The sequence below is a fragment of the Bombus bifarius genome, unplaced genomic scaffold (assembly GCF_011952205.1).
Source record: "Bombus bifarius isolate JDL3187 unplaced genomic scaffold, Bbif_JDL3187 scf7180000007968, whole genome shotgun sequence".
In the NCBI taxonomy this organism is placed as follows: Eukaryota; Metazoa; Arthropoda; class Insecta; order Hymenoptera; family Apidae; genus Bombus; species Bombus bifarius.
This window is the reverse complement of record NW_022884354.1, coordinates 827,520-843,919: the sequence shown is the minus strand read 5'-3', so window position 1 is coordinate 843,919 and position 16,400 is coordinate 827,520. Positions and strand designations below refer to the sequence as shown.

Genomic DNA, 16,400 nt, shown 5'->3' with positions numbered 1-16,400 from the left:
TACTATTTTCACTTCACCATTTTCGTGTCAAATGTAATGTTACCGATTCAGTATGGTACATACTGGATCTTATCTGTGTTACTGGCACAGACGAGTTTGCTTCGTCTGTGATGTCAATTTATCCTGTCCTTGGCCAATGGTCAGTAATCAGTGATTCAGTGCACAAACATATTTTCAATCGTACGTGCAGATATCGCAAACACTCCGATAGATGTCTCCAATTTATTTTGTACTTGCGCTATAGATCGTTTAGATCTCTACCGACGTTCGATGTCGGCAGATCGCGCATTTACGATATTTGTTCTCTCTTGCTTCTATTTGTGACATATATGTTAATATTGAAGATGTTTGTTTAAATGCGAAAAAGAGTATTAAACAAAATCTAATTTTTGGTGTCTTTACTGGCGAATGACAAATAATTGATGTAATATTATGTCGACGTTAAATGAATATACTTGTCAACTATCTACGGAGGAGAAAGCGTATATGGCGGCTAATTTGAATGAAACAGACGAAACCAGACCAATTAAAATTGCTGAAATAAGGCAATGGATAACGGAGAATGAAGATTTACACGCACCTACTGGTATTCATCATTCGTTTTAAACATTCACCATTAACTTCTCTTTCTTTTTATTATTTTGCTATTAAGGAAATATGCATTTTATATTTTCATAGATGATTTTTTCATTCTACGTTTCTTGAGGGCATGCAAATTTAATATCGAGAAGACAAAATCTAAATTATGGAATTATTATAAGCAGAGGGCGAATCTTCCAGAATGGTATAGCAACAGGGATCCATTTCTACCAGAGTTGCAAGAACTCTTTGATTTGGGGTAATGTCTATAAAAATATTTAAATATATTTTTATATATCTTCATTAATGATTTTTACATACTTTTAAATAATATCTAGGAAATTAATATATTTCAATAGCGTCTCGACTTTCTTGAATATTGCTATTTCTAAAAATTAAATATAGTGAAAACAATGCTTAATATTTATGTTATCGATATCTCTAGCCTTTTTGGTCACATTTAGCGTTATAAATTGTGAGTATCTTTTCGTAAGCTCGAGGTTGGGTATAATGCCGATGTTGATACCTTATCTGAGTATGATAAATCGTAACAGTATGATAAATCGACTATTGTTTCAGTTTCAATTCTGCATGTCAGCCATACTTACTTCAAACATTACTAACAATGTAATATGTATGTACTTCTAAAATCATTTCTTTGCAATATTTTTTACACGTTCATGTATAACGTTCTAAAGTAATTTCTTTGTAATATTTTTTACACGTACATGTTTAACGTGCGATTTCCATAATATAATTAAAAAATGCACTTTGTATGTAAGAAAAATTGTTCCTTTTTAAGCTTAATTTTTCAGGGTGTTTTTGCCTTTAAGAAAATTAGATAACGAGGGCAGAATGGTTGTGATAATACGTGCTGCAGCACATTCTCCTAATAGACACAAAATGTCAGACATGTTGAAGGTATAAAAGACATTGAATATTAGTGATCGTAGAGCGGAATTGCAGCTTGCAAATGAAATAACGAAGTAGTTGCATTTGATAATTTTGCTAAATTCGTAGGTATAATCGCGAACGAAATTTTTGCTTTGTATACAGGAACGAAATCCAAAATTAATTTATTTTGTAAAACAATAAAATAACTTTTCTTTTTTCAGGCATCGTTAATGATTTTGGATCTAGCTTTACGAGACCACGAATCCGTAACGATTCACGGTATAACGGCTATCTTGGATATAAGTGGAATTACATATGAGCATGTATTTCAATTACCACCGAGTGTTATTAAAAATCTAGTTCACGCATGGCAGGGCTGCTATCCTGTTAGAATTTACTCGTTGGATTTTATCAATACTCACAAATTCATAAATACAGTCTTAAACGTTTTCAGAAGCTTTATGACTACAAAGTTGAAACAAAGAGTACATGTTCATGCACGTGATAAATTAAAGTTATACGAAACTTTGCCAGTGAATATGTTGCCAAAGGAATATGGCGGTATGAATGGAACAGTGAAGGAATTAAGTGGTATATTTTATTTGATAAAGTCTTCGTATGTAGGTAGATAAGGTGAATAATAATTGTGCCAGTTTAATTACATTTCAGAGTATTGGAAGCGTACGGTTATAGAGAACGGAGAATGGTTCGCCGAGCAAGAAAAATACAAATTGACGTTGATTAAGTAACTAGATTGAGACTAATTTGCAATAACGAGGGATTGCACATGCAATTGTTCAGATGGTTAATAAAGAACTACGTGATAGACATCTTGAAATATTTTTTATTTTTTTTGTAAATGATTTTTAAACAGAAAATAGAGAACGGAAAACGGAAATATACAGTGCTTCTGTTCTTTTGTTCTAAAACATGCTTCCTATGTATTCCTTGCAGAATAATTTTATTCAAAGTAACCGTTTCTCTAAAACACGAATAATCAAGAAGATCGATAAAGTATAAAATATAATTGCTATAATTTACATTCTACAATATGGTACATATTTCGTATCTTAGAACCACTAAGCACACTAGCGCATATTAATTATTCTAATTATATATATATCCATCCGGTAATTATCTCGATCAAAGTTTGCTTTTATACATTATTTCATATATTCCTCTCGTGATATACGAAACGTATTTCCATTCCACGCTTAGAGAAACGCTTTCTCCGTTTCCCGTTTAACTACACAATTCCTCTTGACGTCAGAAGATAAATAAAACATACATTTAAGTCATGGGCAAGTAAAACTGTCCTATATCTAATTTGCTATTTGTTAACTTAACCACTTACAACAAATTTACGACAAATACCAGGGCACATTGTATTGGATTTAAGTAAAGATCGTCTCATTCATCGCCAAGCAATCTGTACAGCATATTTTCTCTTAATAGGTGAATTTAAACGAGACGATGAATACTTGTGGATATCCATAGTAAAATGCATCGTCGTGCGAATAAATGTTATATTACAGACGTTGAATTAAAAAAAGAAGGATAAAAAGAGAGGATAAAAGAGAAGAAATCCCTAAGGATCAGATATACAGTCATTCGTTCCTGATTCACACGTAGAAGATACCAAGCGCACAAATAGCATCACATATATCTGAAGATTCACGCACAGAGGGTACTACGAGATCGTCTCGAGGAAGCTGTTGAAGTGATCTTTCCTCGCTTCGAGTTTCCACCGACGCGATGGCTGACTGTGGTTGCTCGAGTCGAGCCAACGTGTCGTTAGCTTGATTTCTCTCTTTCACGTGGTAATAACGATATGAAAATGCTACGATCAAGTCTTATCCGCGCTTGAGCCTCAGTACCACTATGCTTATCGTGAGGAAGAGAACTATCCAGACGATGGTTGCGATGAAGCCGAAATAAACATCCGATTCCGACATGGACCAGCCACGTGTCAGCATTGCACGTAGTGATGTCGTTGCCATTGTCAGTGGAAGACACTGAGCTAGGACTCGAAGCAACTTCGGCATACCTTCTATCGGCCAAATCACACCTAAAATTCGGCAAATAAATCAACATTACATATTGGATGTAAATTAATTGATACGATGGTAAATATAAGGGAAGTAGTTTCTTGGAATGAATAAACTGTGGATGTTTATGCATGGAAATTTCGAAGTTCCAAATACAAACAGAATGCATGAAGATGTATAAATATTTAAATTATAGTGCTCGCAATATTTAGTAGGTACATCAATTTTCTAGCAAGGATCTATTTTCTATTATATAACATAAAAATATGAATTTGCACAAATATTCGCAGTCTAGTAACGGTGAATTAATCTTTAATTATTGGACAGTCAAAGTCCAACATACGTTGATTATTCTTATATATTACAATAATATTCTCGGTTGGGTTAATGTCGCGCAACTGTATGTTTCTTAAATGTACGAACCGAGCATCTTCAAGTGGAACATAATTAAAAATGCGAATAACTTTCACTTTTACTAGCTGACACTTGATCACAATGATCGTTGCTAAATTCGTGTGTTTTTTACATTAAGAAATTTTCTAACGGAAATGTTATGCTTTTCACTGTGACAAGAGGTTCCGCAGTTCGAAACAAACATTTCATTGCATCATTGACTATATCTTTTTACTTTACTTGTTTTTATCTTGTGCATTACATGCTTTCAATTTATATAACATACGTACCGCTTAATAGAAGCGTTGGATAGAAACTACCCAAAGCCAGCTGGATTGCATTCCTTTCAAGTTCGCAAATCGCTGAAATTACAAACCCTAGAAACAAGAAGAAAAACATAAATGAGTCTTTCCTCTAATTTGTTCCGTTAACTTATCTTAAGGAAAAGTCGATCAATATGTTTCGTCAGACAGACGATATTGAAATAGAAAATGAAATACAAGAACGATTTTAGGATGTGAATAATCCTCTCAGGCTAGGTTGTATAAACTTACTTTTATTTGAGCAAATAGCGAACAAAATTTGTACAAATTTATCTTTAACCCTCGTCTAGTAATTCATTGTCATAAATATCGAATATTTTATTTTAATAATATAATACTTGTAGAAAGTAATAAATCTTGGAATGAAATGAGTCAGCATTAATTCAGCTCTTGTTACCTAATGGTTGATCGTTGTACACAGAAATTTCAAGAATCAATTATGGATTTTGAACTTACCGAAGCACATGCCACAAAGGCCCTGAAGAATCGTCAATACGATCACCCAGCCGAGTTGTCCTTGACATTCAACATCAAAGACAGCGAGCATGAAGATGAGTACCAATGCAGTTTGTCCGCACATCACCACGAATTGTGTAATCACATGAGAGAAAAGAACCTCTGCCGGTGTAACTCCAGCTACCCAGCTTCTATCCAAAAGACCCTCCATTCTCTCGATGATCAAAACAGAAGAAGTGAGAGCCACAGCCAAGAAGAAGACAATACTGCAAGAAAAGCATTCTGACGATGATCTTCATGATAAAATTAACAACGAGGTATATTGATTTTTACTCACGTTAAAATTACTCCTGGTGCTACGAAATCGGTGAAACTGGGCTCTTTAGAGCCATAAATTGGATCCTTAAACTGAATCGGTACGTCGCCTAGCTTTGTGTTCTGTTTGCAGGCTGATAGAAGATCTTGGGCAAAGTCTCTGTACGAATATTGAAATTCTCTGGCTAACATCAAACCTATTTGTTGATCTGCAATAATAAATCGTAGTAATTGGTTACGTCTTAAAATTTGGGGAAACAGAGCGATATGCAAAAGTTTCTGGCTAGCTATATTTTTCATTTTGTATTTCAGAAGCGATATATTCAAGAGAATTGTGATTAATACTAAATTCACATTGATATAAAATATAGCTCTTGAAACACGAATAGTGCTGCATATTGTTCTAATGACTCGAAAACTTACTGGACATATCCAGCCAGACTCTGATCTCGCTTTGATCTAACGTCTCCTCGTCAGCTTCTCTTCCCAAGGCCATTCTCGCAACAAGAGCGTCGGTGAAGTTCTCTGTAAAATACAGAGTTCCCCAAGCGTCTCCATCGCGAACTGCATCTCTGGCTGATTCCGGATCAGGATAATATTTCTAAAATATAAATGTTCCTTTTAGTAACTGCAAATTAAAGCTACAAAGTCACTCTCTATTATATATATATACATATATATATATATATCTTACTATAGTTATCATATCTTCGTCCAGAAATTTTAGATATCGACAACTAAGATGCGAAAAGTTACAATCCTCCGTTGTCGGACAAGATTCGTTTCCATAGACCATTTCGTGATTGACTATCGCTATTTTCAAATCTTTTGGATCCCTACCAATTGCTAAACAAAATAGGACTACTTGCATTACTGGCAGCGCAAAAATGAACAGCATCACTCTGTGAATATAAAAGACAGTTTTATTATCTTCATCTAAGAAAGAGCAGAATATAGCGTTGTCTTTATCCCATGTAACGCAAGAAAAACTTACCCCACATTTCTCCACATACGCAAAAAGTTCTTCTGCAATAACGCTTTCATTTTGCCACTGTTCGTTATACCGTAGCACTCCCTTATGTCAGAGCAATCGTTAATAAACGACGAGTTCTTCATTGCGGATAGCGGCCTTCCGTTTATCTATTTCATAGAAAAAAAGAAGACACGCGATTCAAGGAAGTTCTAGAGATTTGCTTCAAATATCGTAGATACTTCAGACAAGCAGAAGTGCTCTTACATCGTAGTGGTTTCCGATACCATTCGTCGAGTCATGAATGAGGACCTCTTTACTTTGGTGGAAGTTTAAGCCAACGACGCCTGACTCTTCCGTCACGTACACCGGCTCGTTCTTCTTGCCCCAGTTCAGAGATGCCTGCAAATACGTGGTCAAGATTAATTCTTTGCGTTTTCCGTGAAATTTTAAGGTCTTTGTTTTAAGAAATATAATATCTTTTTTCGCATAGCAAATATTTTAGGTGATGTCATGAATAATATTTTAGTAACGTACGATCTCGTTTTTCTTACCAGACTAATATTATTCGTGATATTTAATTCTGCTGGTGGTTGGCTGTTCTGTCCTTCCTGTCGCGATAGTTTCAGGAAAGCTTCTTCGAGAGAAGTGCAGTTGAACATTGTGAGGAGAGCCCTGGGTGATTCCTCGGCTAGCAAGCGACCGCTCCTCATCAATCCGATCTGTTGACAGAGAATTTTTACAGATACTTGTATGACTTTGCCTCCTCTTCGAACAAAGTCGAATATCCTCGAAATGCATAAGTCGTTTGCAATTTTTAATAACAGAGTCTGTGCATTCTCAGAAAATTCGAATATGCAAAAATGTACAAAATTTGTAACGTACGATTTATCAACCGAACATTGTTATTTTTATTTATTATCCAATGTGTTTTTGAAATCTGCCTTATCTCCCGCTTTACCCGCGTTCCTTGGTCTTACTCTGTTTAACGCCATCTGTCTTTTCCTTACTTTATTTGCCGCGCTTTTGCCTTCCCAACCTCTTCTCCTCTAGTTTTTCTAATTCTTACCTCTCTCTCGTTCCTGACTTCTTTTCGCTTTTCTTTCACTTTTTCCTCGTATTCTCATCCTTTATTTTCCCTTCTTCGCGTCACTTTGTGCTTCTTTCTCCTTTTTCCTTTCGCACTTCCCATTTTCCACAAAGCTCTCCGTCCGCGTGTTACCCTCGCCCCGAACCAAACCGAAAGTCTATTTTTATTTATTATATTTTATACTTGGTAATCGCAGCGTTTCGATTGAATTTTGTTTTAAGGTGAAGCCAAAGAGAGTTACGTAAAACAGCGACAAAAGTCTTAGGACTTGCTATAATTATCATTGCAAATGATTTCATTGAAATTCTTTATTCGAACAGCGGGAATAGGATATTTTATATTGAACTTTGGCAAATCTTGATGGATATTTCTTCTTTGCATAAATTATAAACGAAGTGATGTAGCTATCTGTTTGAAAATGTAATACGAGATTTTTTAACGATGCCGAGAATTAGCGATCAAAGGATGTCAAAAGCAAATAGGCTTTTAATTTACATAATGTTCAAACGAATCGGCTATTAATTAAGCTATTAATTAAGTAGCCATTGGGTAGACATCGTACTACGTCAATCTTTTCTTTATCCTTATAGAAATAATTGCGAAATTTTTTAAGAATACACGAGCTATAAAGCGCCAACTATAAAATTCAACGTACAAGAATTTTGCGGATATTAATTTCAAATTACACTCTCAAGTTTCCAAAGCATCTTTCCCGCTTTCCGCGAGTTTCTTCTTTCCCTCCAATTTGTTGAGAAATGTTAGGTTGGCATGATCGCTAGTTACTACAAGCTAAGTTGGTACGATTTCTAACGACGCTCTTTTGTCTTAGAAGTCGACCACGTATTAATTGACCGAGTGTATTCTGTGTGTTAAGACGTGTTGTACGAGGCGGAAAAATATATTGGAGAATCTGCGTGGATCGATTAATTGATAACCCCAAACCCGTATCAATTAACACAATTTGCTCGATTTCTAATAATTTGTAGCAGAAATTTATAAAATTTTACTAGTTTAGGTTTCTGCAAAATTTTCCTCTCTCCTTTTTTTCACTTAAAAATGTCGTCGCTTAAAGATCGTCGAAAGGAAACCAGAAGACTGCGCAATTTTAATATGCGATCATTATCGTAATCGTCGGACGATTTTGTTTGGCAACGACTCCAGTTGCATTGCGATTTGTATTCCCACGTATGCACCGATATTGTGCTCCGAATATTTTTATTACGTAGCAACGATCGTATTACGTAAGTTTTGACGTACAGTGTGTGCCTGTCGGGCCTCCTCGATGTAGTGTGTGGTTATGATGACGGTCTTGAAACCATCCTTCGTGATTTGGACCAAGTGGTTCCAGATGCTGTAACAGAGAACACGTAGTAGTCGCAAGAATCATAATACGTGACATGAATACAAAGGAATTAGCGATCGATTCGTTTTATAGGATCTTAATGGCGGAAGCTATTTTCTAAAAACCAACTTCTGCGCTCTTCTGCTATCAGAAGAATATCAATTAACACTTAACGCTCCAAGTGTGTCTCTCAAGTACCACCGATGTGCAACGCTCTACTCCAAATATATTTTTGGGTCGTTATCGATAATTGTTTACGAATAAAAAATAATAATACTAATAAAATAATAATAATAATACTCCTCAGTGAGTACTGTGAGACCCGTGAACGCAGAAATTCGGTTTACACCCCCAATGAATGTTTTCAAAAATTCCACACATTACTCAAATATAATTAACATAAATATCGCGATCAAAATTATATTACTTCTAAGATGAATAAATAAGATCGTCTCGAATGACTTTAATATTATTATTTACACGTCATTGCAGTATTTAAAATCGGACACTTAAGAACTTGCAAGTCGAAGTACGATGAGAATAAGTTGCAGTTGCCGGAGGATATTCGCAATTAAAAATCAGAGCGTTAATTAATTATCTGATAATTAGTTTATCCATTTACAAATACAAGCAATTATCCGATAGTTTATTTAATTACGACTATAAGCAATCGTTTGATAATTACTTTATCTAATCGCAATTACATCGTTATTCGCTTTTCTTCGTTCCATTATGTTACGTTAGAAAATGATCGACGTTCGCTTCATCGGACAAGCAAAGGAAACTTTCGGTGAGTTGGACTAAATTTCAGCGTACGTTTTAGCAAGCCACCAGAGAGAGAGAACTAATTCGCCGATTAATCAAGCTACTACGTTCCTATGAGAAAGCGCGGAAGAGGATCTCTTCTCTGTCGTTCGTTACACACGAGCGCTTGAATTTCGAGAAACGATCGCGAAGAGCTCGTAAATGCCAGTGATGACGAGTATTCCTGTTGATCCAAGGAAACCACATTCGCCTTGCAGCCGAGCATAATCGCTTTGCGAACTTTCTCGCCGTTAATTAGTCCTTCTATTTGTCGTCGTTTGCTGTTCTACTGGAAAAAGAACAGGCAGATTGGACGGAACTATCGGAAGATGCGAGCAACGCCAACGTTCACGGTAGTTGGCCGAGGTCTTTTTCTCTAAACGATGTAGTTGAACGACGCATCTGCTGGAAATTTACGAGGATCTTGGTCGAACTTTAAGCTTCCGCGAAAGATTTGCTCGCACAGGGACGAGGTACGATAAATTGTGACGACAGCAGAGAAGATTTAGTCGACGTGGTGCGTTTCAGTTTCTATCAACAGACCAATCATCTGCTCTTTGTTTAAATAAATGCTCTGCCTTAAACGTTGGCTCTTCGAAGTAAAACTACGTATTTTTGTTAATCGTTGTAGATACGTAGTTTCGTTTGTCCAAATTCGTAGGAGTTCGAAGTTGGCTGTAGAATACAAATTTTCCATTAAGATTAGAAATTTGTATCTACGATCGTCTCTATCTTTCTGAGCAGAACGAATCACTCGTAAATCTTCGATGCTATTATGCATGAAAAATTCCATGTAATCTGTGTCGTCGCAATGTGCAGGAAAGCGGTCGATTATGCTTCGTTTCAATTTCCTATTTTTTTTAACAGATTAGCAACGTTATTAAGTTGATTATGCTCGTATGTGCATAGATTGCGAAATTTTTGGAGTTACGACACGTGAATGCCTCGAAGTAGATTAACACGTTCCCCGCGTTTCAGCGCTTTCATCGTAAATAAATTCTACCTGGTGTAAATAAGTTGTCTCTTATAATTATTTGGACATTGCGGGCAATTTATATCAACGATATGTAAATTTACCAGTGCTCAAACGAATGATGAATTATTAATTAGAAGCAATATTTTACACTCTTCCGAGAAAGAAAAGTTTCTCGAATAAGAAAACATTTCCATAAGCTGTGGCAATTACGACTCTCATTTTGTTATAGCATTTTGACTTTCGACAACAAATTTAATCAACTGTCGTATAACGTTGCACCTAGCTACGATCACTCGGACGAAGAAGATCGTTGCCCTACGACTTATCCGCGATTTTCTAATTAAAATTCATCTTGTCAGAGACAACTAATTGCCTGGATACGTTCGATTCTTAAAGATATCGTCTCTTAAAACTACGTACGTAGCTGTGACGATTATGAAAAATAAACGCATTATCGTTTCACTGGGTCGTAATGTCATAACCAGAGCAAAGTTTGTGAGAAGCGTTCGGCTACGTCCGAACGATAGCGTAATTTTACAGCGAAATTTTACAACGAAAGTGAGAATCCTTTCAGCCCGGGGCTAACAAGATCATGCAATATAGTTTCACGTATATGAAAGTATATCGAGCATCGTAAAATATCGCTGAGAATGTAAATTACGAATATGGTCGATGTTGGTGAGAGTGGTGGTCGGTAGTAAAACGGAGCCAGTGTACTTTTCCACGTTCTTAGCGATGGTAATTGAAAAGTGGCCTGTCACCGCCATTTCATAACGCGAACGAAATTCGTTTGCCTGGACGGAATCGTTTCTCTGCTCTTTAATGTTCCTTTCTGGATATTTATCGCTACAGCCGACGGCTTCTTGGCAGACCATGACGCGCCGTGAATTTTCCTCGTTAACTCAGCGAGGACTTGAGCAGCGAGACAACGTATAAAAGTTGCTTGAACGTAACATTGTGCGAGAAACATAAGTACGATGCTTTATACGTTAGTTTATCGAGAATAGTAGATATTTTATGGAAGTAGACTGCACGAATCGGAATCGATTAAAAAATTGTTTGAAATCTATTTATTTATATATTTAGCAATTGACTATGATTCTAATAATTTGCTGTTGTTTAATAACAATTATTACCACGAATTAGTTTATCACAGTGGCAGAAACGCTTAAATTTCTTTAACCCATTGATGCAACATTTTATTTGTCATCTCTTTTAGTCGGTTAACATTGTCGAATTGTATCGAATTCACATTGCACTCACGAGAGAGAATGTCGAGAACGCGTGGAATATATTTCGCGTTGCTACTTCTTCTTCCAGCCAAGTCGAACAATTTTACGAAATTCGAAGAAATTGAATCTGCATGGCTGTGAGAAACTATCTTTTTCGAATTACACGAACCCCTTTTGTACGTCCAATTTGCGTAACGAGCTTCACTGACGCAACTATCGTTCTATATTAAATTTAAACTCCAAAGCGGAAAATTATCCTAGAAAACGGTACAGAAAAATTCACGCGTATTTAGATTAATCCTTTTAAATTAATCCTTCGCAAATCGTTACGCGTTAATAGAAATTTCCGTTCGGCTGAATATTGTACGCGGTTTAAGAAGCGTAATCTCCCGAGAGAACAGATATTTAAGGAGATTGCGTGGAAATTAGTTGCAGGGGCGTTCATGTTTCCCGTGGCAATTGGCACGTGGAAACAAAAGATCGTTCAGATGCAAAAGTCTGCGTTCAGTCACCTCTGCTTCTAATTTCGGCCAGGCAAATGGTACTTTCACTTAAAAGTGAATCTTAGAAGCGTATCTGGCAACGTTATAGCTCTCCTGTTACGTTCTATTTACTCTTGCTATTTTATCCTAATCGACGAGGATAATATTCCTGTTTATTCCCTGGTCTTTCCACGCATTTCGACCTTCCAAGACCTTTTACGTTCGGAGAATTCCCAGACACGCGAATCTGGTTTTACCGCGTATCGCCTGACTTTTATTCGTCATTGGGTCTTTGGCCTCGGATATCTTTCGGTTGAAAGCTCGATTTAGCGATTGGCAGATTTTTACGGATTCATTTTCACGAAACTGAATGCGCACTGTGTGCAAAAATATTTTTAACATGAATTTGATATATCTGAATATAATATTATACATGTTTACGTATTTAATATATATATGTCGGATTAGGGTTGGAATTTTGGGAGCGTTCGATGAACCTTTACTCAATTTACCATCGCGGATGTAGCTAATGTTTATTGGTACGAATGTGAACGCTACAAGAGGCTATGAGTAATAGCGGCGATAGGATGGTCCAGATGCTGGTGACAACGAATTCAGGTTCGATGACGAATCCACGGTCCACGGGAGGACGAGTATCAACGTAATACTCGATTCGGGTAACTTCTCGATAACTCAATCAGCAATTCGTCCAACAACTGACTAACTAACTAACTAACTCGTAATCCAAATGAAACTGCCTTTATATATTCCTGTCCCCACCTCTCGGGTCAATCTTTGTTTTTAAGGAGAGCCATGTAATCATTCCATACCTCTGTCAGGTACACGTCCCTCTCGTGACCGTGGCTACGTCCAGTGACCTCGCTATGTCACTTCGAGCCAGAACCCATCGTCATAAAGCCAGATTGGAACATTAAAACTATTTCTTATTTTTATTACTGAAGTGTAGCTATAGTAAAAGTCTGGACTAGGGTATTGGGGTTTTTTCCAACATTCCAGACGGGAAATCCCGATGTTCTTTCATCTCCGACATATAAATATTTAAAACTCTCTATAATCTGTATCTGGTAGGTAAAACGATTTTCTATGGAAGTTGTACCTTTTGAATTACATTCTCAAAAATATGAACTTGTACAAAGATCAGTAGTGCGTAGATTATGCGCAATCACTTCAACGACCTCCTACTGTACCTTATAGTAGTGATTACTATAGCAGTACTCAGAATGGATATATTAGGTCATCCCATAAGTTCGTGCCGACTTTTGTGTATACACTTCATGTGTCGATTTATAAACATACGGCGATAAGGGACCAATGCACTTGAGCTTAGCTGATCGAGAACAGGCTAGAGCAGATTTTCGTGGGTATAAGATCGTAATATAGTGAACACAGTGACTTCTAACGGTAAAAAATCATGAGTGAAATGCGTATCCAGTTTCGACATCTCATGTTATATGAATTTCGGAAAGGAAGTTCTGTAACAATTGCCACGAAAAACATATGTGCTGTTTACGGAGAAAATGCGCTTTCATCTCGCACCTGTAGGAAGTGGTTGCAACGTTTTAGAGCTGGGAATTTCTGTTTAGAAGACGAGGAACGCTCCGGGCGTCCTCCTCGGACAGACGAAGATAAAATTCGGGATCTTGTTGAAAAATCACGAAGTTTGACAGTTCAAGAGATGTCAAATGTTCTGAAAATACCTAAGACAACGATTCATAGGTGTTTAAAAAAAATAACATATATAACCGCTCGAAAAACGGCACGAACTTATGGGATCACCTAATACAAAACCTGTGAGGCGAGCCTTGGCTATTGGATTTGATTGGAATTCACAAATACGCGATGTACTTGATCCCGTTACTGATACAGATTATAAAATAATCGCCTAAGTATAGTAGCACTATAACGGTATTCGGAACGAGCGTTCAAATCCTGCGAAGCGAACCTCGATTGTCGGATTCTTGTTCCCGCTACTGATATAAATTATAGACTTGCGAAAGCCCTGTCGTTCGAACGAACAGAACCACTCAAATACAAAATACTCTCTCGATATACGCTGAGAGGAACGAGTTTTTGATGGACGTCTTCTTCCGATTTAGCTTGTACGTCGTCAGACACTCACCTTTGTCGCAAAAGTGGATCCACACCTACTGTTGGCTCATCGAGGATCAAGAGCTCCGGGTCGTGCATCAGAGCAACCGCGAAGGATACTCGACGCTGTTGGCCACCGCTGCAATCAGAAAACAATTCCGTCGTTGGCAAATGGAAAGTTGGACGATTTCACAAGTGTCCACTTTAGACGTAAGGAAAATGAAAGAACTCGTTGAACCGATCCGAAACTGACGACGCATCGTGTGCGTCGTGTACAGGAATTATTCGTATTTGCGTTGTTATTATCGGCAAGCAAGTCGTAGAAGCAGCCGGAGAAACGAGACTATGAAACGTCGAGGAGATGGTATCAGCATCCAGGCGAAGAGAAAAGAACCGGTAGTTTACAAGGAGGATGACACACGATAATGCGGTTCTATTGAATAAATTCATTACAAGCTTCTTCCAAATTGATAGATTACCTCGATCGACTCTAGTCAAGTTCTTTTGATTCAAATCGACGATATTTAGAAACGATTAACGTTTCTATTAAGCATCGTCGATCAGGTGCTTTGGCGCTAAAATTTCAAAGATTCCAGAAAACCAAGCTAGTCGTTTAGATAATCGTTTCGATCCGTGAACAGCCGATGTATCGATTGAAATTAATTACACTTACCTGAGATTCTTCACCAATCGGTTCTGCGTGGGTAGATCCAGAAATTGCAAAAGGAATCGAAGTCTCTCTTGAATCTCCTCGGTGCACATGCCGAATATCCAACCAAAGTACATCATGGTTTCTCGAATACTGAATTCACCGTAGAGAGCAATCTCCTGTGGCATATAGCCGACTCTTTTTCCAGGAACTCCTGATCCTTTGGTGCCCGGTTTACCACCGAGAACCCATATCTCTCCGGCGTTCAATTTTTTTCGACCAACGATGCAAGAGAGCAGCGTGGTTTTCCCGCATCCACTGGCACCGAGGAGTCCGTAACTGATTCGGAGAAACAGGACGACGAAAGGTATAAATTAGGACCAGATCAAAGGAAAAATCCATATCAAGACTTCAAAACGAAAAATTGGGCGAACGAGAAAATTCTGTTATATCGCGTTACACAGTGGCGAGTTCGATAAGTTTTTTCGTACAGGTCTATAGGAAGCTTGAAAATGGAAACGTGCGTGAGATGTATATAATACGAAGAAATATGTAATATACGCAAATTATAGTTCATTGCGTAAACATCCGCATTCTAATTACGATAAAAAAACGCGTTTTATTTGTTTTTTAGTTCTTTACACGAGTTCAGCCAATAGCAAAGTCATTCGAAGATTCTCGTTTCTTGGAATCACGACAAAAACCTGCGCTTATCTGTTTCGCAAACAGATCGATTTGCTATGAGCAGGCGTGTCATTGGAAGAGTCGCTAACGCGTACAGTACGGCTCTGTCTAATGGCGAGATCGGCGTGACGATTTCTTAGGCGAGTTGGTTCGCGTAATCGGCCGCCAGTTACGTGCTTCCTTGGCATAAAGGCCGATATTCGTAACAGTAGCCAAGATAATGGCCAGCGTGCGTAATGAAATTACGCAACGACGATTTCGCGAATTTGTTTTATCCCGGAAACTTTGAACTCGATTAGAAATTCTCGCCCGAGTTTCCGTATACAAATAGAATTCTCTACTGGAGCGGAACCAATTTTACACCGAAGAGAACGGCACGAGGAACGTCGAACGTTAACGAGAGATGGTCACGTTCCGTTGATTATCTTTGGCCGTTGCTTTCTAAGAAAGCTGCCTTTCGTTTAAGATTCTTCTCTAACAAATTCGTTCTTCGTTATTGCGCTGTCAGAATTTTTGCGAAAAATTTGCTCTGTCGATCGTCCAACTTTCCTTCATCGATCTGGAGAAGAAAATGTAGAAAATAGCCAGACGCAACTGGGTTTATCGTTCGATAACTCAGTCAATAACTCGTAAACTGTGTATAGTGGCGCGAACTGCGAATAGAAGCAATTTTATAATTTATATATTCATAAATCGCGACATGAAATTCTATGAGTCGAGGTTGCACCGATTTCGTCACAGTTGCAGCAATTAACGCAATCAAGGATTACCTGTTACTAGTCTTTTTTTGCAGAGTTTCTCAGCTCGATGAATAAATAATTCAATATCATATGGTACGTCGAGTGTGGAAAAGATTTTCTAATATCGATAAGTTCTAGCTATTGGTCGTAGTATCCCGATCGCTTTCACCGACAATTCAAACCGACAATTACGCCTTTAGGAAATCAGATCGACTTTGAATGCGTAGACAGATAAGAACGAAAGCTTATTGTTCGGTGAAATTATTTGTAAAATTGCCACGATCGTTTACAGGTGTACGCTGTAATTTCGAGGA

The 16,400-nt window shown here is 37.5% G+C and overlaps 2 protein-coding genes across 5 annotated transcripts in view; one reads left to right on the top strand and one right to left on the bottom strand.

Moving 5' to 3' along the window:
* The first annotated feature begins 164 nt into the window (after positions 1–164).
* Positions 165–2,371, top strand: LOC117210530 (retinol-binding protein pinta-like). The gene is made up of 5 exons (XM_033453649.1): positions 165–586; positions 679–838; positions 1,395–1,500; positions 1,695–2,064; positions 2,143–2,371. Exons 1-5 carry the CDS (start codon positions 433–435, stop codon positions 2,220–2,222), a joined length of 870 nt encoding a protein of 289 aa, XP_033309540.1. The 5' UTR covers positions 165–432; the 3' UTR covers positions 2,223–2,371.
* LOC117210497 (ABC transporter G family member 20) overlaps positions 2,300–16,400 on the bottom strand; it is a 50,926-nt gene continuing 36,825 nt past the window's right edge. For all 4 annotated transcript variants that reach the window (XM_033453603.1, XM_033453612.1, XM_033453584.1 and 1 more), the window contains 12 exons: positions 14,687–15,001; positions 14,045–14,152; positions 8,326–8,419; positions 6,533–6,700; positions 6,246–6,380; positions 6,003–6,148; positions 5,703–5,910; positions 5,432–5,609; positions 5,031–5,217; positions 4,694–4,959; positions 4,205–4,291; positions 2,300–3,541 (listed from right to left, as the gene is read on the bottom strand). In XM_033453603.1, coding sequence (XP_033309494.1) covers positions 3,327–3,541; positions 4,205–4,291; positions 4,694–4,959; positions 5,031–5,217; positions 5,432–5,609; positions 5,703–5,910; positions 6,003–6,148; positions 6,246–6,380; positions 6,533–6,700; positions 8,326–8,419; positions 14,045–14,152; positions 14,687–15,001 — 2,107 coding nt within the window. In that variant the 3' untranslated portion in view covers positions 2,300–3,326. The remainder of the gene's footprint in view (positions 3,542–4,204; positions 4,292–4,693; positions 4,960–5,030; positions 5,218–5,431; positions 5,610–5,702; positions 5,911–6,002; positions 6,149–6,245; positions 6,381–6,532; positions 6,701–8,325; positions 8,420–14,044; positions 14,153–14,686; positions 15,002–16,400) is intronic.